Source organism: Suncus etruscus, chromosome 7 (assembly GCF_024139225.1).
Source record: "Suncus etruscus isolate mSunEtr1 chromosome 7, mSunEtr1.pri.cur, whole genome shotgun sequence".
In the NCBI taxonomy this organism is placed as follows: domain Eukaryota; kingdom Metazoa; phylum Chordata; class Mammalia; order Eulipotyphla; family Soricidae; genus Suncus; species Suncus etruscus.
In genome coordinates, this window is record NC_064854.1 from 5,320,439 (window position 1) to 5,347,045 (window position 26,607).

At 39.6% G+C, this 26,607-nt stretch overlaps 1 protein-coding gene across 1 annotated transcript in view; it reads right to left on the minus strand.

Moving 5' to 3' along the window:
- Positions 1-10,967: 10,967 nt before the first annotated feature.
- SPATA48 (spermatogenesis associated 48) overlaps positions 10,968-26,607 on the minus strand; it is a 78,008-nt gene continuing 62,368 nt past the window's right edge. The window contains exons 8-9 of the mRNA XM_049777028.1: positions 19,791-19,895; positions 10,968-11,091 (exon numbers count right to left, since the gene is read on the minus strand). Coding sequence (XP_049632985.1) covers positions 10,968-11,091; positions 19,791-19,895 — 229 coding nt within the window. The remainder of the gene's footprint in view (positions 11,092-19,790; positions 19,896-26,607) is intronic.

Here is a 26,607-nt window from a genome sequence, read left to right on the forward strand (position 1 = left end):
AAGAACGATTCATAGGTTGCAGTTGAAGAACTGACTCATGTAGAATGGGTCAGAGTACTTAAAAAATACAAGGCCAGGGGGTGGGGAAAAAAAAGTACAAGGCTAGCAAATCAGAGGGACAGGTTTTCCAGTTCCTAGGTAAATCATCATTGATGTGGGTAGATTTTGCTGAAGGAAAGCTTCCGGGTTAAATTGTGTGTGGAGCATCCTCAGGACTATCATGATATTCAAGTCTAGAATACTAACCAATATGGTAATGAGCACTGAAAGAGGAGTCTACTCCATGTAGTATTGTTTACCAGGTCTCGAGCATCTGTGTTCCTTTTCTGAAAGCAAACTGCAAACATGGGCATTGTGATATAATAGCAAGCTAGCTTGAATTGAAAACAACATTTCAAAAATATACCCAATGAACAAGCACTATAGCAAGTCTATGGCATGCAGTTGCCTATTCCAACGGTATCTGTGGACATAAATAGATCATATTATCAGGCATACTCAAATAGGTAATGAATAAATTAGAGTATTTTGTCAAGACATTACCATAATGGGCACTGTATTTGGAGTCTAATATGATGTAGCACTGTAGAGTGAAACTAGGGCAACCAACCAAGAGCCACTGTGAACAAAAAAGCTAAATTTATTATACACATATTAACATAAAATAATCTTATAATGAGTATTGCAGTGGGAGTCCATGACTTCCAAACACAATCTGTACCTGTTTCTGTGGATAAAAGCATTAGAACATTATTGTATACCCTGCATGGAGCAGTTCATTGAACATCTGCTCAGTGTAAGCAGATATATCCATTGCCACAGGTCTCCTTAAGGTACAAAGAAGAATATAGACTTTTTCACTTGTCCTTTTCCACTCAGTTGTTTCCTCCTCCTCTGTCCTCTCTGGAGCTTATGGTGTTTGAGACCTCTATCATTTAGATCATTGTGTTTCTTGGTGCAGTTATTCTAAATACCTCATATAAGTGATATTATTCTGTATTTATCCCTTCTTATGGCTTACTTTATTTAGCATAATATCTTCTAGGTCCATCCATGTTGCTGCAAATTGCATGATTACATCTTCTCTTATAGCTCTGTTGTATTCCACTGTATGTATGTACTACATCTTCATGAGCCACACATCTCATTATTGGATATTTAGGTTAATTCTAAGTCTTTGCTATTGTACCAAATGCTGCAATAAACAGTTGAATGAATGTTTCTCTGTCCTGGGGATAGGTACCCAAGAGAAGGATTGCTGGGCTATTTGGCAGTTCAATTTTGAATTTAGTAAGAAGACACCATATTGTTTTTCATAGGGGTTAGATCAGGTAGTATTCTCACCAGCAGTGAATGAGGGTTCCTTTCTCACCACATTCCCACCAACAAAGATTGTTTCAATTACTTTAAATATGTGCCGACCTCCCTGGAGTAAAATGGTATTTCATCGTTGTCTTGATTTGGATTTCCCTGATGATAAGGGATGCTGAGCATATTTTCATGTGTCTGTTGGTCATCTGTTAGTCTTCCTCAGAGAAGTGTCTGTTAATTTGTTCTCTCCATTTTTTGATTTTCTCTTTTAGGTTTTGTGGAGCTAACCTTTGTAAGTACTTTGTATATTCTAGATATAAAACCTTTAATATGTTGAGTGCAAAATTTTTCTCCCATTTAGTTAACTGTTTTCTAATTTTAGGGTATTACTTTTTCCAAACAGAAACCTTTTAGATTGATGTAGTCCCATTTATTTAGTTTTGATTTAGGTCTTGCCCCTGGCATCCTATCATCAAAGACTTCTTTGAGGTCTAAGTTTTGGATTGTTCTACCTATGCTTTCCTCAATAAAATTCATGGATTCATGTCTGATTTTAAAGTTTTTGATCCACTTTGAATTGACTTTTTTGTAAGGTGTAAGATATGAATCAATTTGCAATTTCTTATACATAGATATTTAATTGTTCCAACACCATTTTTTGAAGAAACTGTCTGTTCCATTTCAAATTCTTGACTCCTCTGTCAAAAATTAGTTGACCATATAGTTGGGGAGTTTTCACTGGATATTCTATTCTGACCCATTGGTCTAAAATCTGTCTTTGTTCCAGTATTATGCTGTCTTGGTCACTATGGCTTTGTAATAGAGCTTCAAATTAAATAACGAAATGCCTTGCCGTTTGTTGCTTTTCAATATGGATTTGAATATTGTTGGTCTTTTATGGTTCCACACCAACTTTGTAATTGGTTGTTCTAATGATGTCTGAATTTGAATAGAGATTGCGTTGAATCTATATAGTAGTTTAGGTAAGATGATCATTTGCAGCTATCAATTCTTCCAATCCTTGAGCATGTGATATTCTTCCATTTCCTTAGGTACTCTTCAATTTCTATCTGAAGTGTTTTGCAGTTTTCATGGTATAGATCTCTCACCTCTCTGTTAGGTTGATTTCTAGGTACTTGATAGTTTTAGAAACATTTTTTTTGTTTTGTTTTTGTTTTTGTTTTTTGGGGGGGGGAGTTCACACCTGGCAGGGCTCAGGACTCAGAAATCACTCCTACCAGACACTGGAGACCATATGGGATGCCAGGATTCGAACTATCAACTATCCTGGATCGGCTGTGTACAAGGCAAACGTCCTAACGCTGTGCTATCTCTCTGGCCAGTAGACACTATTTTAAATGGGACAGACGATTTGATCTCTTTCTCCTCTGAGCCATTATTTGTAGAAAGGAAAGCAACTGTCTTCTGTATTAACTTTGTAGCCGGCCACTTTGCTGTATTGTTTTATTGTTTCTAGGAGCTTTAGTGTACTCTTTAGGGTTTTCTTTGTATAACATCATGTCATCTGCAAAATAGAGAAAGTTTGACTTCCTCTTTTCCTATTTGGATCAGTTTGATTTCCTTCTCTCATCTGACTGCTATTTCTAAGATGCTTAATACTATGTTGAATAAGAGTGGAGACAGTGGACTGCCTTGCCTAGTGCCTGACCTTAGTGGAAAGATTTTCTTTCAGATTTTCTCTGTTAAGAATAATGTGTGCTGGGGCCAGAGCATTGACGCAGCGGTAGGGCATTTGCCTTGTACACAGCTAACTAGGATGGACTGCAGTTTGATCCCTGGCATTCCATAAGGTCCCCCAAGCCAGGAGCAATTTCTGACCTCGGAGCCAGGAGCAAGCCCTGAGTGTCACTGGGTGTGACCCCCCCCCCAAAAAAAAGAATAATATTGGCTGTGGGATTCTTATAGATACATATTACTGTCTTCAGGAAATTTCCTTTTACACCTATTTTGCTGAGGATTTTTTTTATCATGAATGGGTGTTGGATTTTGTCAAATGCTTTCTCTGCATTGATTGATATGATCACGTGGTTTTTGTCCTTCCTCTTACTGATTAGTGTATTGCGGGGTCCTAGAGTCCCCCGGAGGGGCCCGGCCAGCGGGGAAACGGCTGGGAGGCTCTTGGACTTCCGCACTCTTATTTTGCTGAGTTAAAAGAACAACCACACCTGTAAAAAATCTGAGAGAGGTTAGTAAAGAAGACCCCAGGCGAAGTTCCGGTCAGAGGCAAAATTTATTGGGTTCAGCAACTCTTATATAGAGGAGGAGAAATGGGCAGGAAAAAGAACATGTCAATCATACTTTTTGGCGGGAAGGTTTTTAGAACAAAGGGCAGTAAAATATTCAGAAGGGATGGAGACCTTATGTCTCCAAAGTGGGATCTGCAGCCGCTTATCTGGGCTAACATCAGTTTGTGAAGGGGGCAGGTTTTTGAAGGTAGCTATTAACTCCGGAAAGAAGCTAAAGGGAGTGGTCTAGATCTGGATTTAGCATTGGGGGTGTTCACTTTTCCTTTGGCTTCAAAGAAAAAATCTCCTTCAGCTGTGAAATACCTTTCCTGTTAGTCCAACAGCTTACAGCAAAATCAGCAGATGGGCAGCCTTAGGTAAAGTCTGCATAAAAGACAGAAGACAGAAAAATTGATCCTCTGACAGGATACTGTCTCCAACATCTCCCCCTTTCTCTTCTAATAAAAGAAGGAAAGTCGTGCGTGGGTGGAAGACCCTGTCTTAGGCGTGCAGGGTTTGACCAGGTCGGACATGGCCATCAGCCGCATTTAAAATGATGGCTACGGACGCGGTGGGTGTGCACGGAGGTCCGAATTATATGCCGTAGCCTTTTGGGGCCATGCCCTAACTGGGACCCTACTAATCCCGTCATAGGCATCTCCACAGCCGAGAGCACAAAGACCGGAGCGAGCTCCGTCTGTTAGCGATGCGCTCAATCTCCTGGAAACTTAGTGGCTGGAGGGGCGGCTTGGTGACTATAGCCAAGTTTTCACAGGAAGCACGTGGGGCTAGTTGGCAGTGAACCTGAACAGAGGTTTTTTCCTTATCATCTGCCAGATTTTTAACAAGGTCCGTGAGTTTGCGTAGAGCCCATGGGCCAAGGGAAAGGAGCAGCATGAGGCTAATGAGGGGTCCCAAAACAGTGGACAGTATAGTGTGAAGCCAAGGAGAAGAGAAAAACCAGCCCTGGTACCAACTTTGTTCTTGATTAAAATGGCTCAGAAATTCTTTCATACCATCACCAATGTGTTGAACACTGTACAACATTGTTCCTTAAGGGCTACACAGATTCCCCCTTCCTAAAAAAAAAGGAAAAATACCAAAGTAAACCACAGTGGTTAGCTGCACTAAGTTTGCTAGGGAGACAATAGTGTGCTTTAAGTAATGTAAACTTATTGTAAGTTTGAAACATTTGTAACAACAGTTATACTTAAGGCAGTAACAGATTTTTAAGTATGAACCAGTGAATAAATTATTGTGCTTACAGCGGTAGCACCCAGGCCTATGATTAAGGCTAGGGTGAGAGCAGGTTTGACAGGTAAGTTAGGCATTAAAACAATGAAAACACAGTAGTTTTAGGACTGAAAAAACAAATGTGAAACAATGGGGGAGATAAACCAGTGAAACAGGCAAGAAACGTTAAATTGGGGGCAATTATGAACTGAAAGGAGGAATTAATGACAAGAATTTGATTACAATTTTCAATAGGGGGGGAATTATATTGGGTACCAAGGGGCAAAGTTCAAGTTTTTACCACTAGTTTTAAAGTTATGCCATGGTTGTTGAGGCTTTATACCGCATAGCAGAAGGTTGGTATTGTTGGTGAAGTGAGGCAGTTTGAACGGTGGGATGGATGAGTAGCAGGTACTGGAGGAGGCTTTGACCATGACGACGATGAGCAGCAAACAGCGCCAAAAGACAAAGTTTAAGTTTCACCATTTGTTTCAAGGTGATGCTGAAGTGAGGCTTGGGGTTGGATTGCAGAGCGAAGGGGTCAGAGACAGGCAGGGGGTTACCAAAGCAGAAGGGCGGTTGAGATGAATAGCAGATAGGCAGGGTCAGTGATGGTGGAGGCGTTGACCATTTGCAGGATGAGGTTCGAGGTGGGTGAATAGCAGGTACCGAAGGCGTCTGCGTTTGGACGGAGGGCGGAAGCGTTGATCATGACAAGGATGAGCTGAGAAGAGGAGGGGGGTCCGGAGGACAGCATGGGCAGCAAAGGGTGAAGAGAAGGAACCAGAGGTGTTGCCCCACGTTGGGTGCCAAAATGCGGGGTCCTAGAGTCCCCCGGAGGGGCCCGGCCAGCGGGGAAACGGCTGGGAGGCTCTTGGACTTCCGCACTCTTATTTTGCTGAGTTAAAAGAACAACCACACCTGTAAAAAATCTGAGAGAGGTTAGTAAAGAAGACCCCAGGCGAAGTTCCGGTCAGAGGCAAAATTTATTGGGTTCAGCAACTCTTATATAGAGGAGGAGAAATGGGCAGGAAAAAAGAACATGTCAATCATACTTTTTGGCGGGAAGGTTTTTAGAACAAAGGGCAGTAAAATATTCAGAAGGGATGGAGACCTTATGTCTCCAAAGTGGGATCTGCAGCCGCTTATCTGGGCTAACATCAGTTTGTGAAGGGGGCAGGTTTTTGAAGGTAGCTATTAACTCCGGAAAGAAGCTAAAGGGAGTGGTCTAGATCTGGATTTAGCATTGGGGGTGTTCACTTTTCCTTTGGCTTCAAAGAAAAAATCTCCTTCAGCTGTGAAATACCTTTCCTGTTAGTCCAACAGCTTACAGCAAAATCAGCAGATGGGCAGCCTTAGGTAAAGTCTGCATAAAAGACAGAAGACAGAAAAATTGATCCTCTGACAGGATACTGTCTCCAACAGTGTATGATGTTAATTGCTTTGCATATATTGAACCATCCTTGCATCTCTAGTATGAAACCTACTTGATCATTATGTATAATTTTTTTGATGTGTTGTTCTATATTTTGTTAAAGATTTTTGCATCCATGTTTATTAGGAGATTGGTCTATAGTTTTATTTCTTAGTGGTGCCTTTGTCAGCTTTGGGAATGAGTATAAAGCTTCATAAAGGGTACTAAGGAGAATTTCTGTCTTTTTTTGTTTTGTAAACATCTAAAGATCAATGAAAAATAACTCTTCTCTATATGTTTGATAAAATTCGCCTGTAAACCAGTCTGGTCCTGAATTTTTATTCTTGGGGAGTTACTGTTTCAATTCCCTTACTTGTGATTGACCTATTTAAAATTTCTTCTTTCTCCTTATTCAGTATTGGGAGATTTTATTTTTCCATAATTCAGCTCATTTTTCTAGGTTCTCTAGCTTAACTGAGTATAGTTCATATAAGCTTTCATGATATCTTTGATTTCTTGGGGGTTCTGTTGTCATTTTTCCCTTTTCATTTTTGATCCAATTTGAGGAGTGTTTTTCATTTTGTTCCTTTGTGAGTTTTGTCAGCGATTTTTCTTTTCTTTTCTTTTCTTTTCTTTTCTTTTTTTTTTTTTGGTTTTTGGCCCACACCCCATGATGCTCAGGGGTTACTCCTGGCTCTGTGCTCAGAAATCGCTCCTGGTTTGAGGGACTATATGGGATGTAGGGGATCAGACCGTGGTCCTTCCTAGGTCAGCCTCATGCAAGACAAATGCCCTACTGCTGTGCCGCCACTCCAGCCCCTGCCAGCGGTTTCTCTATCTTGTTGATTCTTTCAAAAAAAGCCATCTCCTGGTCTCATCAATTCTTTGTATTGTTTTCTTTGTTTCTATATTCTTGATTTCTTCTCTGGTTTTATTATTTAATTCTTTATACTTGTGTTTATGTTTCTTTGCTATTTTCTAGATATTTAAGATAACCTTTTAGTCTGTTGATTTGGTCTTTTTTTAACATATAGATTCTTTTTTCTTATAATTTCTTTATTTAAGCACCATGATTACAAACTTGTTCATAATTGGGATTCAGCCATAAAATTCCCACCCCCCTTCACCAGACCAACTTTCCAACCACCAATGTCCCCATTTCCCTCCTTCCCATCCTCTGCCTGTCTTTGAGATAGGCATTGTATTTCTCTCTCTATCGTTGCCATGGTAATTGTCAGTGTAGTTATTTCTCTAACTGCATTTACCACTTTGTGGTAAATTTCATATCATGATCTGGTCCTTCTAGCCTTCATCTCTATTGTCTCTGGGCATTATTACTATGCTGTCTTTTATTTTTCTTAAATCCCACAGATGAGTGAGACTATTCTGTGTTTATCTCTCTTCCCCTGACTTATTTCCCCAACATAATAGTCTCCATCTCCATCCATGTATAGGCATTTTTTGTGACTTCATTTTTTTAAAACAGCTGCATCATATTCCATAATTTTGTCTTTTTCTTCTTTCCTAATGTAAGTCTGTCTTGCTACAAGTTTCCCCTAATTTTCTGTCCTATAGACTATGACAATTTGCTTCTTCATTATCATTTGTCTCAAAGAATCTTTTTATTTCTTCCTTGATTTCCTCTATGATCCAGCTATTTTTGACTAGCATGTTGTTTAGTATCCAGGTGTTAGATTTTCTCCACATCTTTTTACATTTAATCTTGAGCTCAGTGGCATTGTGGTCTGATAGTGGTGCTTCGCATAATTCTTCTTCTTCTTTTTTTTCTTTTTCTTTCTTTTCCTTTTTTTTTTTTTTTTTTTGGTTTTTGGGCTAAACCTGGTGATGCTCAGGGGTTACTCCTGGCTCTGTGCTCAGAAATTGCGCCTGGCTTGGGGACCATATGAAATGTCTGGGAATCAAACCGTGGTCCATCCCAGGCTAGCGCAGTTAAGGCAGATGCCTTACCGCTTGCACCACCACTCCAGCCCCTTGGCATAATTCTTATATTTGTGACTTTATGTAAGTTACAGTTGTGTCCTAAAATCTGGTCTGTGCTATAGAAGGTTCCATGAGCACTTGAGCAGAATGTGTATTCAGCTTTACGAGGATGAAAGATGCTGTATAGATCCATTAGTCCTAGTTCTTCTAGTTTCGTATTTAGGGCTCTTATGTCTTTGCTAGTGTTCTGCCCAATGGATCTGTCTAGAGGAAATATTCAAGACCACATAGAGAACTAACTGAGAGAAGATACTTACCAGAAGGCTACTTCACTGATTGTTTTTTCTGATTTTAGACCACACCCAACATCACTCAGGAGAAACCAACCCCTTGTGGTGCCTTAGGGATCATATGAAGTGGCAGGAATTTTAATCAGGGTCAGCCAAGGGCAAGACAAAGGCCTTCACCCCTGCACTGTCTCTCTATTTTTCCTGATTTTATTAAGATTTTGATTTTGATTTAATTGGACTGATGACTATGGAAACCCTTTAATACAATGTAAGTTTACGTTCAAGAGTCAGAAGCACTGAATTTTTGTACTGGTCTTGGAGTTGTTGACTTAGAGTTGTTTCAGGCAGTTTGTGTGTGTGTGTGTGTGTGTGTGTGTGTGTGTGTGTGTGTGTGTGTGTGTGTTTGATAGAAGGAGGAGTTTGGCCACAATCAGCCGTGCTCAGGGTTTACTTTTGATATGCTCAAACCTGGGATCCAGCCTGGCTCGGCCACCTTCCCACACTGTCCTATCTCTTTAGTACCTAGAAGCACTGAGGAAGCACTAATGTTCTCCTACATGTCCAAATAATGCACAGTCCAGGCTGAAAACAACCACTCAGACTGCAGTATAGTAAGATAAAGTGTGCCAGTTGCCTTACAAAGATCAAGAACAACAAATGGTTGTTTGTATTTCAGAAGAAACATTTTCTGAAAAATGTCATCTGACAGTGCTGTTGACTATAAAATGTAATCTCAGTTAACATAAATCCATTTATTGGACAGAGTTAATTCTCCTATTTGTCTTCGAGTGAAAAGTTTCTAAAAATGAGAGTGTTGTTTTGGCCAATTTTTTTTTACAAAGTGGTTGCTATTTATAAGAATCATTAGACAATAATGATTTGAAGTATAATGAAGTAATTCCTTCTCTGTGAAGGCAATATTCCTTCTCCTCTGCATCCAAAAACTCATGTACAGAAAAGATTTGTTAACATCCATGTCTGTGTTTCCAATTGAGGCAATGCATGATTTTAACCAATAATAATATTATTTTCAAAATCAATAAAATGAAAAAGGAAAAACTAGCCCTATAAGGAAATTATATATTTACTTAATTGTTCTGTAGATTTACTGTTAAGTTCATTGTATGGATCTCTTGGGACAATCAGGAAGGAATCTTGAGAAACATTTCTAAAAGCCTAAAAACACAAGAAAGTTATGTTTTTCTGTTTCTGTATATTTTTGTAAAATTATCTGTTCTAAGGAGAAATTTACACTGGGAGAATATATAATATCTAAATTTAGGAAACCTGGGTCTACTATTAACCATTCTAATTGTGAATTGTGTGATTTTGGATAATTACTTAACTCTCCTAAACTGTCTGCCTATAGTGCAGAAAAAAAATTGTTAAATAACTGAATCAGGTCTGTAGGATCAAAAGAGTTTACATTAAATAAATCAATTTGTAAATGAAAAATATCTGTAGCTATATATGCGCAAATATGAATAAAAGTCAAGTAGTAAAAAATATAACCACATTTGGAACCGACATCCCACTTATGTATGTACGAGAACAATTCTGCAAACTGCAAGCTTGTCCTCTAGGTAGTTGAAGCTCTGTCAGGCTACTTGCTGATCCTGAGTGCAAAAATTTAGTCATTTTTGATTGATGCACCTATGGAGTCTTGGGATAAAAGTTTTCACTTGAAGAGAAATCGTGGAAATGTCAAGGGAGAGTGTGTCTTTAATGATCATAGCGTCTCAGATGTGATGTTCCCAAGTGCAAAGGAAATCACCACTTTCTCTCAGTCACTCAGAGTTTCTATTAAGAGCACATGTTTTTACTAGGCCATCTGAATATACAATCTGAAACCAAAATAGATATGATTACTTGCATCATGTGGTCAGTGGTTACTAAAACTCTACGTGAATCCGGTATTTCAACCCCAAAACAGAATCTTATAAGATAAAGTATAAATCTTATAAAATATAAATATTTATAATACATAAATATATTATTTATTACACATGTATAAATAATATACAAAATAGTACCATATTTATATAAAATATATAAATTTATTAAAATAATATAAAATACATATAAAATAAATTTATATAAATTAAATATATATTTATTATATATGTATATAATATACAAATCATTATAAATTCATTATAGTATATTACATGAATTGTATATTAGACATTTGTATAATATATAGATTTATTATATTGTATCGATTCCCATTATTGATTGATATTAATTAATACAATTTATTATATACTATATTTATATAATATCTTATAAAATATAAATCTTATCAAATAAAATCGTTGGTAGAGATGCTTTTCAGAAAATCTAGTCATCCTCAAAAGAAGGTATTCCAGGGCCAGGTATTATGAGTGAAGACGTTTGGGACCATTCCAGCAGAAACAAGCACCAGCCTTTGATGTAAACACTTGATTCTCACCTCTTTTATTTCTCTATTTCATTGTCCAAAACAGCTTCCCTGAATCTGTGGGTTGGTGTCACCGAAAGAGGGGTGCTCTTTCAGCATTCTAAAGTTTCTTTCTGCTTTTTATTGAAGGGGTTGTATGGTTTTACAGTTGTGACCATTCCAGACAGAGGTGCATGGTGACGGAAGCGGTCAACTTTCATTTCTTCTCTTAAGAGTCTATTACAGTGTGCATAAAAAAAAAAGTAAAATGACATTTAACATAAAAACAAAAACCTCACATATTTCTCAACTAATGACATACATGATATGGGATGGGCAGGGACAGTGCATAGAAACAGAAACTGCAAGTTATTAATCTAGTGCATACTATTCAATTTACTTGATTTGGGGGTTGCAGTTCCACTCCTTGTATGATATGCTTATATTTCAATTATTTCCACAATAATTGAATCACCATACAGGGAAGAGACATATACCCAGAGTCTTTGTAAGGAGTAAGTTAGGGATGTACTTGTGAAATAGTACAGATAAAGGAAGAGATTAGTCTAGAAAGGGAATGGGAGTTGTTTGGGTGCTGGGAGGAAAAACTTTAACTGGAGAATTGTGATAGAGTATTTATGGGTCTGAGAACAATTCTACCCTTTCCATGGGTTAAGCTGACCACTCTCAGGTGATATTCTCTACCTTGTACACCTTAGCTGTTCTGCTGTGAGAATTAAAAGAAAATCACTGTGAGAGCATGGATTACTTTTGCATAAAATGATGTTTCCCAGCCCAGATGTGACTATTTCATGCTACACACAAACCATGCTTATTCTCTTCAAACGACAACGACCTATAGCAACTTGTTAGGAATTTTCTTCTATTTAAGTTACACACAAAGATCATGATGTTCCTATATGGCGAGTTAGAGGGAACCTTACAACCAAATATAAAATGGACTTGTTTTCATATGGTAGTTACAATGAAGTAAAAATGTCTTTAATTCTTTGGGAAATGACTGTGCCAGCGGGAATTCAAGCTCTTTGGAAGTTTGAGTTCGTTCTGTTGGAAGGATAGTTCCAAGGACATTAAAATAGAATAATAACAGGAGTGTGTGAACATCTACTCTCTCTAATATTTTTGTTTCATTTTTGTTTTGGGGCTGGCCTCACCCAAATGTTCTGAAGGCTTACCCCTGGCTCTTAGGAATTACTGTGGGCAGTCGTTGGGGGAGTATATGCAGTGTGGAGGACTGATCTCAGGTCAGCTGTACACAAGACAAGCACTTTACCCACTGTACTATGTCTGTAGAGACCATTTTCTTTTAAATTTGAATATCCACACCATTCTGTTAATAAATTACCTGTATTCCCCATTTTATCATCACACATTTCTTCAAATAGCCTCATAAATTGCTATTCAATATCTCAATTTTCTATTAACTCAAGTTATTAGAGTCTCTCCTTGATTCCCTTAAAAATGTCTTATGGAACCTTAATGCCTTTACTTGCATGCAACCGACCTGTGTTCTATTCCTGGCATCTCATGTGGTCTCCTGAGCCTACCAGAAATCATTTCCGAGCCATGGTGCAGTGGTAGGGCATTTTTCTTGCATGTGGCTGAGCCAGGACAGACCACGGTTTGATCCCCGGGGTCCCATATGGTCCCCCAAGCCAGGAGCTATTTCTAAGAGCATAGCCAGTAGTAACCCAGGAGCGTCACCAGGTGTGGCCTCCCCCCAAATTTCTGAACATAGGGCCAGGAGAAAACCCAAGTGCCATAGGGTGTGCCCCTCCCCCCCCAAAAAAAAGGTCAGTGGCATTTGAATTCAAACACAAACCACAGTGCAGAGCAATAAGCAGGAAAGTTCATAGCAATTTCAGGTTCTTGCTCCCAACACAAAGAAGTAGTAATTTTCCCTTCTATGTATCACAAGACAAGCAGGAACAAGCTTTTGGTTCTCAGGATTAGAACTCAGCTGCAAAGAAAAGGGGAAAGTGGCGGTTTGCTCTTGAAAGCACTTACTAGATAGGGATCAGTCAGGGAAAAAAACAGGATGATAGCAATGGGGGCAGGGGCTAAGTTTGCCTCACAAAAAGAGAAGTCTTTTCATTTAAGGAGCAAGCAGGAGGAAAGGGTAGAGAGGGGTCAAGAGCTCAAATGAGAGCCTGATCTATAAAAGCAACAACTAATCTTTCTATAAAACAAAACAAGACAAAAAGGAAATGGAAGGAAAGATGGCGGTAGAATCTATGTGCAAGGGAAGGGAAGAATAGGGTCTACTTTAGAAGCTTGGAAACCTGAAAACAGGAGGTGAGTCTTGGTGCTGAGAAATAGAAATTCAAGTGAACTCAGGGTGCTCAGCTATGGCACCCCATCCCAGGCTAAGACTTTGCACATAAATGGAATGAGGACGCAGGCTAAGCCCATGCACAAGAGCCTTACAGAAGCAACAGGAAAAATATATGAGGTCAAATATGAAGAGGAGAAAGTTAGGTCATGATTTTCTCATGATAATGATCAGATTAAGATTCACGCTTTCACTGGAAATTTTTAACAAAGCAGTCAACTAACTAGGGTGTCAGTGAAATCTGAGGTGAGATCACCCCCCCCCCCCAAGAGCCAGCATTCTCTGATCACAGGACTAGATTAGATGTCTCTCTTGCCTGACAACCACAGGCATCCATGTGAGGAGGCATTTTCCTTCTATTCACTGCCCACTATGCTCTTTCCAGAAAACCACCTGTCATCCCGGAGCTGTTGTTAGGGATTAACATTGGGTGATGTGTTGGTGTCTGATGGAGCTTTCACTGCCATTGTGAGTGGGACTCGGCCTGTGACTCTAGTCTCTGTTTCCAGAATTTATGCAATCTCTGATAATAAAAATTCTACGAGAGTCACCTGAACAGAATTTTTTGTTTGTTTTCTGGGGGGACTCCATAGCCAGTGGCACTCAGGGGCTACTCTTGGCTCTGTGCTCAGAAATTATTTCTGGTAGGTGCAGGAGATCATATGAGATGCCTGCGATTAAAGCCAGGTTAGCTGCATGCATGGCAAACACTCTAACCACTGTGCCATCTCTGGACCCACAACTCAGAAGATTTTCAAGACCCACTCACTCCAAAAGTAACCGTGAAGTTAAAATGGAGGCTAGTTCTCCAGAGAGATAGGGATTTCTCTGAAATGCATTGGAAATGTTGGAGAGATATATCATGTGGCTGTGGGGACATACAAGAATAACAGTTATTAAGGATGAGAGCTCAGATATTTGGGGGTGAGAATAAGTATTTAGAATAAAAATAATAATGCATTTGAAATGTTCCCATTTGTGCTGAGACATGAAGGGAATTGGGTCCCTTCTTACTCATGCTAAGACAGTGTGTCATTCTGGATTGCATAAATAAATTACAGGTATAAAATCCCTTTAATTTTCACATTTGTTCAGGTTTACATTAAATAAATTATATTTACATGGAATAAAATATGTTATCTAAATTTCTAGGAGCATGTGATTTGGAAATTTAGAATATTTTTGGGTCACACCCAGCAGCACTCAGGGGTTACTCCTGGCTCTATGTTCAGAAATTGCCTGGCAGGCTCAGGGTACCATATGGGATGCCAAGATTCCAACCACTGTTGTTCTGCATGCAAGGCAAATGTCTTACCTCCATGCTATCTCTCCGGCCCCAAGAATTTTTGACATTTGAACCTGTCTTAATATAAAACTGATTGCCCTCCAAATATATCTGGGTAAAATATTAGTTTAGAAATTTCAATAATGTCTTTTTTAAGTTTGTCTTAATATGCAATCTGCAATCATTAAAACCCAAATAAATCATAAAAGGAGTCCATCAGTAGACACTTAGTACTTCTTTTATCGCCATTGAAATGAGTGTTAAGCTTCAGACATGTGAAATGACTTAACTCTCTATACACCCAAAATCTGTAAGCTGGAAGCTTCCCTCTTGAAATTGAATGATCATATTACAAGGTATATCTGTTTCATACAGTCCAGAGTAACAACATGTCATCATGCAAGTGGCCCTCAAATATATGAAAAACAAAATCCTATTTATCCAAAAATCTTGTATAAACCATTTCCACTGTGAAGATACTTTTAATGGCCATATACAAATTCTCTGATATATTCTGCAAATCTCAGCTTCCTTATGTAAAAAATGGGCCAATAATAGTTTATTGGTTAAGATTAGAGTTAGGGTGAAGAGTTTGTTGATTAAAAATGAGTTGGTATATTTAAAGCATTTCAAAGCGCTTTGGTGTTGAGAAAAAAATCTAGCGAATGTAGAAAAGAATCCAATAACAGAAAGTCTTGAAAAATGTGATTTTATATAATTTTCTTATAAAAATTTACTTTACTTTTTGTATGTGATTTATTTTTATTGAATGACCCTGAAATACATTTTCAAAACTGTTCATGATTGAGTTTCAGTCACACGGTCCAACACTAATCTCTTCAGTAGTGCACATTTCATGGCACCAATGTCCCAGTTTGCCTTCTGCAATCTCCCTTGCTCTTCCCCAAGATTGTTTTGTAGCAGATTTTTTCTCTAGCTTACTCTTTTTACTCTTTATTTGTTTTCTTTTAAACAGTGTAGTTTACAATATTGTTTATAGAGATATATAATTCATATCCCTTTACAAACTTTCGGCACCTAGTTCTTGTCCAGAGTGATCATTTCCAAATTTCATTGCCATAGTGGTCCCTTCTCTATCATAGTTTGACTCCCAAAGTATTTTGTTAATCACTTATTTATTTAAGCACTGTGGTTACAAGCAACTTTGTAGTTGGGTCATAAAATGTACCCCCCCCCTGGGGTCGGAGAGATAGCATAGAGGTAAGGCATTTGCCTTTCATACAAAGGACGGTGATTTGAATCCCGGCATCCCATATGGTCCGCCGAGCCTGCCAGGAGCGATTTCTGAGCATAGAGCCAGGAGTAGCCACTGAGTGCTGCCAGGTGTGACCCAAAAACCACAAACAAAGCAAAAAAATGTACACCCCTTTTCATTAGTGCATCTTTTCTGCCACCAATGCCCCCATATCTCTCCTCCACACCCTGCCTGTCTTTGAGACAGGCAATCTATTTTCCCTTGACTATCATTTTCATGGTAGTTGTTAGTATAGTTATATCTCTAACAGCACTTACCACTCTTTGGGTAAGCTTCATATCATGGGGTGTTCCTTCTGACCCTCATCTCTATATTCTCTGGATATTGTTACCATACTGTCTCACAGATGATTGAGACTTTTCTACATCTATCTCTCTCCTTAATGACTCATTTTATTCAGCATAATAGTCTCCATGCTCATACAGAATAGGCAAATTTCATTACCTCATTTTTCCTAACAGCTGCATTTTATTCCATTATGTAGACGTAGTACAATTTCTTTAGTTGGGTTGTTTTCAGATTCTGGCTACTGTAAATAGAGCTGCAAGAAACATAGGAGTGCAGCAGGTATTTTTGTATAGTATTTTTGTGTTCCTAGGGTGTAGCCCTAGTAATGGTATTGCTGGATCATATGGGAATTTAATTTCCAATTTTTTGAGGGATATCCATAATGTTTTCCAGAAAGGCTGGACTAGATGGCATTTCCACCAGCAGTGAATGAGAGTTCCTTTCTCCCCACATCAGTGCCAACAGTGATTGATCTTGTTCTTTCTGATGTGTACCAAGCTCTGTGGTGTAAGATGATACTTCATTCTTTTGATTTACAAAAATTTTTATAGTTAGTTTTGGAATATAATATTTCAACACCAACCCAACCACCAGTGTTGATTCCAATGATCAGTGTCCCATTCCCCATCAATGCCCATTTCCCCCATTGCTTCTTGCAACCTTGGCTGATACATTGCAAAGTTTAGATGGTATAGCTTTGATTTCATGTTTTCAGTGTTGTCTAGTCCATGCTTTGGATTTGTAACTTTTTCAGTTTCCCATATGACCCACATAACTGAAACCCTGTCCTCTGTTCCCCCTTACTTCACACACTTTTTGCCTTCCTTCCATCTTCATTTCTTTTCCTCTCTAATTTTCCTCCCTAAACTACAGGGTCAGGGGTGAACTAGGCATTCCCTCTTTACTATATTACTATATGTTCTCATCTTTTTATTCTATATACACCAGATAAGTGAGATCACCCCCATGCTCTGTCTTTCTTCTACTACTTTCACTCTTTGTATCTTTCAGTTCCAACCAAGTTGCAGCAAATTGCATGATCTCATTGTACCTTGAAGCTGCATAGTATTACATTGTATATAAATAACACATCTTAATAATAAATTCATCTATATTGGACACATAAATTAATTTCATATCTTAGCTTTTGAACTAAGTGAATCAATAAATAACATTGTGCATAAGTAGTTTAGAAGGGATGTTTAAGTCCTGTAGATAGATACCTCAAAATGGAATTCAAGGGTCATATGTCAGCAAATTAAAAAGTTTATGGATTTCAAGGCTGGAGCGTTGGAGCAAAGGGTAGGACATTTACTTGCATGTGGCTGACCTAGTATGGACTGCAATTCAATCCCCCGGCATCCCATATGGTCCCCCAAGCCAAAAACTATTTCTGAGCACAGAGCTAGGAGTAACCCCTGAGCATCACCAGGTGTGGTTCCCCCCCAAAAAAAAAAGCCAAAAATTGTTTATGAATTTTTCCATACTGTTTTCTATAATGGTTGAATCAAACTTAATTCCCAATAACAATAAATGCTAATTCCTTCTTCATGAGACTAGAGTAAAGGGTAGGGCATTTGACCTGTGTTTGATCCCTTGCATCTCACGGGGTCCCCTGAGCCTGCTAGGAATGATTTTTGAGTGCAGAGCCAGAAGTAACCCCTGAGTGCTGCTGGCCCCCAAAAAACAAACAACAACAACTATAAAGACAATTCCTTTGTCAGTACTTTCTTGCCAAAACACATTGTTTCTACTATTTTTGATATGTGCTATTTTAACTTGGTTTAAGCTGATATGCCATTGTTGTCTTGCTTAATTTCTATGCCAATAACTGATGGTGAGCATTTTTTCAAGTGCTAATTAATTTACTTCTCTTTCTCTTCTCTTTCTCTGAGAAGTGTCTTTTCCCAATTTTTGATAATGTTTTTGATTTTTTTTATTTAGTGAGTACTTTCTATAACATGGATGTCAAATCTTATCTGGTATGTGAATACTAATATTTTTTTCCATCCAGTTAACTGTCTTTTTTCGCCATGCAAAATTTCTTTAGTTTGATATTGTCTCCTTTTTTTAGTTTTACTTTGTTGTCTTTGCCTTTGTTATCAGATCATTGAAGATGCATTTGAAATTTAAACCATGGAACTTCCTGTCAAAGTGTTCTGTTTTATACTTATAGTTTCTAGTCAGATAGTAAGTACTTGAGCCACTTTGATTTGACTTTTTTTGGTAAATTGAGCTTTTAATTTTTTAGAGATGGTTATTGAGTTTTCCCAGAATCACTTGCAAGAGATTATCTTCAGTCCATCCCTCCTCCCCTACCCTGCCTGTCTTTGAGACAATCATTCTACTTCTCTCCCTCACTATCATTGTCATGATAGTTGTTGGTGTAGTTATCTCTCTAACTACACTCACCACTCTTTGTGGGAAGCTTCATATCATGGGCTTCATATCATGGTTCTTCCGGCCCTCATCTCTATTGTAACATGGTGTAATTATCTTTTATTATTTTGTAATTGTCTTTTATTTTTCTTAAATACCACAAATGAGTGAGACTAAGGAATTCACTCTCTTAGAATATTGAAGATGTATGTCCATGTGGACAGGAGTCCAAATTCTACCAAAAATTCTTTTGCTTTTGCTCAGAAGTCCTCAATCACTGCCAAACTCCTGCTCTGACATGTTCTGCCACATCACCATGAATGTTCCCTTTATAATTTATATTACTCCAAAGTATGAATTGAACATTTCCTTTACTGCTTCTTTATTTCTAATTATGTATGTTCATAAGATTAGTTCAACTTGCTAAGTATTTTGAACAGAAAGTGGCTCAGATGCACACACAATGAGTTTTTGATGAGTTGATGAATTTTCTACCAAAAAAATCATGACCAAGAAGAAAGCCACTATTTTGGAAAAAAAATACTGAACCACTACTATTACACATATATTTGCCAGAAAAGTTGGTTTATTTGCATAGGGCTAGGCCTAGTTAAAACTGTGTTTTCATTGTCAAAAGTGTGTCATCTTATTTTCAGGGTCAGAACTCTATCAAATGCTGCAAAATATTCGTTATAATGAGCAGTTATGTACTGCCTATTACTAGCAGATTCAAATAATAGTCTTCAATAACATTTTCTTTAACTAATTCCTGGTGCTTTAAAATATATATAAGTATCAACAAACCTTTGTATTTTGTTAAAAAGAAGGTAGTAATATTCAGAAGTAAATACATGGTGGTGTAAATATGTTTCAATCATATAATCAGCATATTCTTATGATAACGCAGAAAAAAATAATGTGTGCGAAGCTTGTGTGTTCAAGACTCTAAGATAATCCTTATTTATATGCTTTGAATATCTTCTTATACTAACATTGTTGGTGAAATAAATTATTTTTGTCTTTTTTTAAATTTTTGTTTCTTTGTTTGGGCTACACTCGGCAGCACTCAGGGGATACTCCTGGCTTTGAGCTCAGAAATGGTTCCTTTCAGGCTCGGGGGGACCATATGGGGTGCCAAGGATGAAACCCTGTCAATCCTGGGTTGGCAGCATGCAAGGCAAATGCCCTACTGCATTGCTATCACTCATATATTTTTGAATTTTTGACGTTAGTTTTTGAAAATTAATGTAAATTTATTCTTACTATTTAAATATTCTTAACAGAATAATAATAATTAAGACCTCACTTCCCCCCCAAACTATATAAGTATAATAATTAATGGGATTTATACTTACTGGTACACTTTTGAATCTGATGATGAAAATGGCGGAATAGGAGAATTTGTTGGGTGAATTGCTGTGAAATGAACGTTACCAGTGTATCCTGGAATATTTATTGTTCTAAAATAAATAATAAAAGAGAAAATAAAGGGAGGTATTAGAAATAAGGAATTTTGACATAGTGGTGGTTATCAGTACTCAAATACAAAAATATTAAGAAAGATATTGTATAATATAAGGTCTAGGGATTGAACTACTAAACAGAAAAAAGCAGCAGAAATGGACACACAGATGCAATGTGTAAAGAATAGTTATAAACTAAGCTTGAAGAAATGCATTTCAGATGTATGCCTTTCTTTGGTAAATTTGCTTGTGTTTTATGTATATGACTGATGGATAAGCTTGAAAATATTAATTAATTGGTTGATTATTTTTAATTATAAAATAATTTAATTTTACATTTACTTATTTAAATTACTATTATAATTAATAATCATTAACTATCTAATAGACAATTAAATACATTAATTAAAATTAATTTATTTTTAATTTACTGTTAAATTAATCATGAAAATAATCTTTAGAAAATTGTTATTTGATACGCCGGCCCGAGAGGCCTGCGCGGGTCCTTGCCCTTTCACACGGGCGCCTAGCCCGCCACATCCCCCGGAGACCCCAGACGCCGGCCCGGGAGGCCTGGGTGAGTCCCTCCTGCCTCACGCGGGAGCCTAGCCCAGCACATCCCCCGGAGACCCCAGACGCCGGCCCGAAAGGCCTGCGCGGGTCCCTGTCCTTTACACGGGCGCCTAGCCCGCCACATCCCGCGGAGACCCCAGACGCCGGCCCGAGAGGCCTGCGCGGGTCCTTGCCCTTTCACACGGGCGCCTAGCCTGCCACATCCCGCGGAGACCCCAGACGCCGGCCCGAGAGGCCTGCGCGGGTCCTTGCCCTTTCACACGGGCGCCTAGCCTGCCACATCCCCCGGAGACTCCAGACGCCGGCTCGGGAGGCCTGGGTGAGTCCCTCCTGCCTCACGCGGGAGCCTAGCTGGGCACATCCCCCGGAGACCCCAGACGCCGGCCCGAAAGGCCTGCGCGGGTCCCTGTCCTTTACACGGGCGCCTAGCCCGCCACATCCCGCGGAGACCCCAGACGCCGGCCCGAGAGGACTGCGCGGGTCCTTGCCCTTTCACACGGGCGCCTAGCCTGCCACATCCCCCGGAGACTCCAGACGCCGGCTCGGGAGGCCTGGGTGAGTCCCTCCTGCCTCACGCGGGAGCCTAGCTGGGCACATCCCCCGGAGACCCCAGACGCCGGCCCGAAAGGCCTGCGCGGGTCCCTGTCCTTTACACGGGCGCCTAGCCCGCCACATCCCGCAAAGACCCCATACGCCGGCCCGAGAGGCCTGCGCGGGTCCTTGCCCTTTCACACGGGCGCCTAGCCCGCCACATCCCCCGGAGACCCCAGACGCCGGCCCGGGAGGCCTGCGCGGGTCCTTGCCCTTTCACACGGGCGCCTAGCCCGCCACATCCCCCGGAGACCCCAGACGCCGGCCCGGGAGGCCTGCGCGGGTCCCTGCTCCTTTACAAGGGCGCCTAGCCCGCCACATCCCGCGGAGACTCCTGACGCCGGCCCGGGAGGCCCGCGCGGGTCCCTGCTCCTTCACGCGGGCGCCTAGCCCACCACATCCCCCGGAGACCCCAGACGCCAGCCTGGGAGGCCTGGGTGAGTCCCTGCTGCCTCACGCGGGAGCCTAGCCCAGCACATCCCAGGGACCACGAGCGCCTGCGAGAGTGATTTGGGCAAGTCCCTTCCCCCAGGTGGGCACCTGGAACGGCAACTTGAGCAACCCGAATAGACGGGGGGAGATAGGGCCAGCCTTCTGGACTCGCAGGCGACCTAGAGCAGTCCACCCCCCTGGACCCTGGAGTGGACCAGGGACTCCCCAAGGGCGAGGGCAGAGCCTGAAGGGTCGGACTGAGGGAACTCAATCAAGGGAAACTTGGAGGGGGCAGAGCTCCATTGACTCCCAGAGAAAGGAGGGGGGATTGGGATCTAGGCTCAATAGCGCCAGCAACCAGTGTGGCCAGGAGTGGAACTGCACCGCCGACAGAAATAAGGAGTAGAAAAGCAATAATACCCACTGCAGGAGGGCCGAACTCTAGGTAGCAAAGGGGAGGAGAAAGAGCCAGGTTCAACAAGCCCACCCAACAGCATCCTCTAGAATCACCTTCAGGAAGGGGACCAAAGCAGGCCGAAATTAGAAGCCACAGCACTCCAAAACACACCATTAAATACAAAGAATTATGCGTAAATCAAGGAAATCCCTAATATCTGGAGACAACATGACAAACCCTATTAAATTTCCAAGTCCACCAAAATGCACAGATCCATGGGAAGAAGACCTAAAAGCGGTCATGAGGAAGGAAATGCAAGAATTACTAAAACAGATGAAAGAAACCCTAGCAACCGAGTATAAGAAAGCCATGGATGAAAGAATCAGCCAAATTAAAGAAGAAATGTCAAAGAACATGAGAGATTCCATACAAAAAGAAGTGAAGGATTTAAAAGACAAAGTAACAAGCCTTACAAGCAGAAACACAGAGTTGGAGAAGCACATCGAAGAACTCGAAGGAAAACTGCAATCAAAAAATGATCAAGAAACCAACAAAGAAATAAAAGGCAAAGCACTGGAAGGAAAAATCCAATATCTAATGAATAAAGACAAAAGAAACAATCTAAGAATTGTAGGTATACCAGAAGGAGAGGAAATAGGGAAGGGGGAAGAACAGGTAGTCAGGGAGATAATAACAGAGAACTTTCCCACCCTCTGGAAAGACAATTCAGGACAAATCCAGGAAGTCAAGAGAGTCCCTAATAAAATAGACCCTAATAAACCCACACCAAGACACATAATAATCCAAATGGCAAAAAACAAAGAGAAAGAGGAACTCCTGAAAGCAATAAGGGAGAAAAAAAACCTCAAGTACAAAGGAAAAGACATAAGAATCAAACCAGATCTCCCATTTGAAATAATTCAAGCAAGAAGACAGTGGAATGACATATTTAAACGACTGAATGAAAGAAATTTCCAACCCAGGGTCCAATACCCAGCAAAACTATCATTCATATGGGAGGGCAGACTAAAAACATTCTCAAATATGAACGAACTTGAACTATTTGTGCAAACTAAGCCGATACTAAGCGATTTACTCAGAGACGAATTACACAATCCAAACCCCCGATTGTAACAACAACCACCCCACACAATACAACTGCACAACAGTCCTCTCTATCAATAATTTCCCTAAATGTAAACGGACTAAACTCTCCAATTAAAAGACACATAGTAGAGAACTGGGTTAGGAAAAATAAACCGGACTTCTGCTGTCTACAAGAAACACACCTACAGTTACAGGATAAGCACAGGCTTAGAATAAAAGGATGGAAAGTAATCATCCAGGCCAATGGAAAACAAAAAAGAGCAGGGACAGCAATTCTCATATCAGATCAAATTGTATTCAACCTCAAGAAAGTGATCAGAGACAAAGAGGGTCACTACTTACTGATCAGGGGAACATTAGATCAAGAAACACTAACCCTGGTCAATATATATGCACCTAATCTAGAGTCAGCAAAATATGTGAGGCAACTACTGGCAAACCTGGAGAAACACATGAAGGGAAATGTGATAATAGTAGGGGACCTGAATACTCCACTATCACCACTGGACAGATCCACCAAACAGAAAAATAGCAAAGAAATAAGAGCTCTAAATGAAAAATTAGAAGATTTAGGGCTGATAGACTTATATAGAGCCCTCCATCCCCAGAAAGCAGAATACACATTCTTCTCAAGCCCACATGGAACCTTCTCCAGAATAGACCATGTCTTAGGATACAAAGCCAACCTATATAAGACCACAAAGGTAAGGATCATTAGAAGTACCCTTTCAGATCACTATGCAACAGAGGTTAAAATTGATATCAAGAAGAAGCAATGGAGAAAAACTAATACCTGGAGATTAAATAACATGCTGCTCAACAACACCTGGATCAAAGAACAACTCAAGGAAGAAATAAAAAGATTCCTTGAGACAAATGACAATGAAGAGACAACATGTCAAAATTTATGGGACACAGCAAAAGCAGTAATTAGGGGGAAACTCATAGCAATACAGGCCTATGTCAAGAAACAGGAAAATAACAAAACCAACAGTTTAAAAGATCACCTCAAAGAATTGGAGCAACAGCAACAGAGAAATCCAACCACAACCAGAAGGCAAGAAATAATAAAAACCAGAGCAGAAATAAACAACATCGAAACTAAGAAAACAATACAAAAAATCAATGAGACCAGGAGTTGGTTTTTCGAAAAAATAAACAAGATAGACAAACCATTGGCAAAACTCACCAAAAAAAAGAGGGAAAACACCCAAATCAATAGGATCACAAATGAAAGGGGAGAGATTACAACAGAACCCCATGAAATACAACATATCATGAGATCATATTATGAACAACTATACTCAACTAGGCTAGAGAACCCAGTAGAAATCGACAGATTCTTGGACAAACACCCTCTGCCAAAGCTGGAAAAGGAAGATCTAGAAAGTCTAAACAATCCAATAACCTCAGAGGAAATTGAAGATGTAATAAAAAAACTCCCTAAGAACAAAAGCCCAGGCCCAGATGGATTTACAGGTGAATTCTATCAAACATTTCAAGAAGACTTACTACCACTTTTCCATAGGCTTTTCCAAACCATAGAAAAAACAGGAATCCTCCCCAACTCCTTTTATGAGGCTAATATCACACTCATTCCCAAAGAAGGCAAAGACACCACTAAGAAAGAAAACTACAGACCAATCTCACTAATGAACATAGATGCAAAAATTCTCAACAAAATCTTAGCAAACCGAATCCAACACTTCATCAAAAAGATCATTCATCACGACCAAGTGGGATTCATACCAGGAATGCAAGGTTGGTTCAACATACGCAAATCAATCAATATGATACATCACATCAACAACATGAAAGACCAAAACCACATGATCATATCAATTGACGCAGAGAAGGCGTTTGACAAAATCCAACATCCTTTCATGCTAAAGACACTCAGCAAAATAGGATTAGAAGGAACCTTCCTCAAGATAGTTACAGCTATATATGAAAAGTCTATAGCCAACATTATACTTAACGGCGAGAAACTAGAAGCATTCCCACTAAGGTCAGGAACTAGACAAGGCTGTCCACTCTCTCCACTCTTATTCAATATAACTTTAGAAGTCCTAGCAATAGCAATCCGACAAGAGAAGGGAATCAAAGGAATTCAAGTAGGGAAAGAGGAACACAAGCTATCTCTATTTGCCGACGATATGATGATCTACATCAAAAACCCTAAAGAGTCCACAGTAAAACTCCTAGAAACAATCAACCAATACAGCAAAGTGGCTGGATACAAAGTAAATACACAAAAGACAGTAGCGTTTCTATATACAAACAATGAAGTTGAGGAGAGAGAGATTAAAAATACAATTCCATTCAAGATAGTATCAAAAAATATCAAGTATCTAGGAATCAACCTTACAAGAGAAGTGAAAGACCTATACCAGGAAAACTTCAAAACACTTCAGAAAGAAATTGAAGACGATCTAAAGAAATGGAAGAACATCCCATGCTCATGGATAGGTAGAATTAACATAGTCAAAATGACTATCTTACCCAAACTTCTATATAGATTTAATGCAATCCCTATCCAAATCCAGACACTATTCTTTAAAGAAATAGAACAATCAATCACAAAATTCATCTGGAACCACAAAAGACCCAGGATAGCCAAACACATATTGAAAAACAAGAAGCTGGGAGGCATCTCCTTACCTAACTTGAAACTATACTATAAAGCCATAGTAATTAAAACAGCATGGTACTGGAACAGAGACAGGACCTCAGACCAGTGGGTCAGAACAGAATTCCCTGACATAAACCCCCAGATATACAGCCAACTAATATTTGATAAAAGAGGCAAGAATCTGAAATGGAACAAAGAAAGCCTATTCAACAAATGGTGTTGGTACAACTGGAAAACCACATGTAAGAAAGTGAAAATCGACCCATATCTCACCCCTTATACAAAAGTCAACTCAAAATGGATCAAAGACCTTGAAATCAGACCCGAATCTATAAAGTTTATCGAGAATAAAATAGGCAGAACACTCGAAGACCTATATATCAAAAAGGTCTTTGAGAATGGAGCACCAATGGCAAGAACTTTAGCATGTAATATAAACAAATGGGACTACATCAAACTAAAAAGCTTCTGCATGGCAAAACAAACCCTACTTAACGCAAGAAGACAGCTAACAGAATGGGAAAAAATCTTTTCACTCGACATATCAGATAAAGGCCTGATATCTAGAACATACAAAGCACTCAGAAAGCTGAGACCCTCAAAACCAAATAAAGCCATAAAAAAATGGGGAGATGAAATGAATAGACACTTCTCTGAGGAAGACAGAAGGATGGCCAACAAACACATGAAAACATGCTCACCTTCACTCATCATCAGGGAGATCCAAATCAAGACAACAATGAGATACCACCTTACACCAGTGAGGATGGCTCACATCAAAAATAATGGAAACAACCTTTGTTGGCGGGGATGCGGTATGAAAGGAACTCTCATTCACTGCTGGTGGGAATGCCCCCTAGTCCAACATCTATGGAGAAAAGTCTGGAGAGTGCTCAAAGAACTCAGAATTGAGCTGCCATTTGACCCAGCAATTGCTCTCCTAGGCATATACCCCCAAGATGGAAGGGCATTCATTC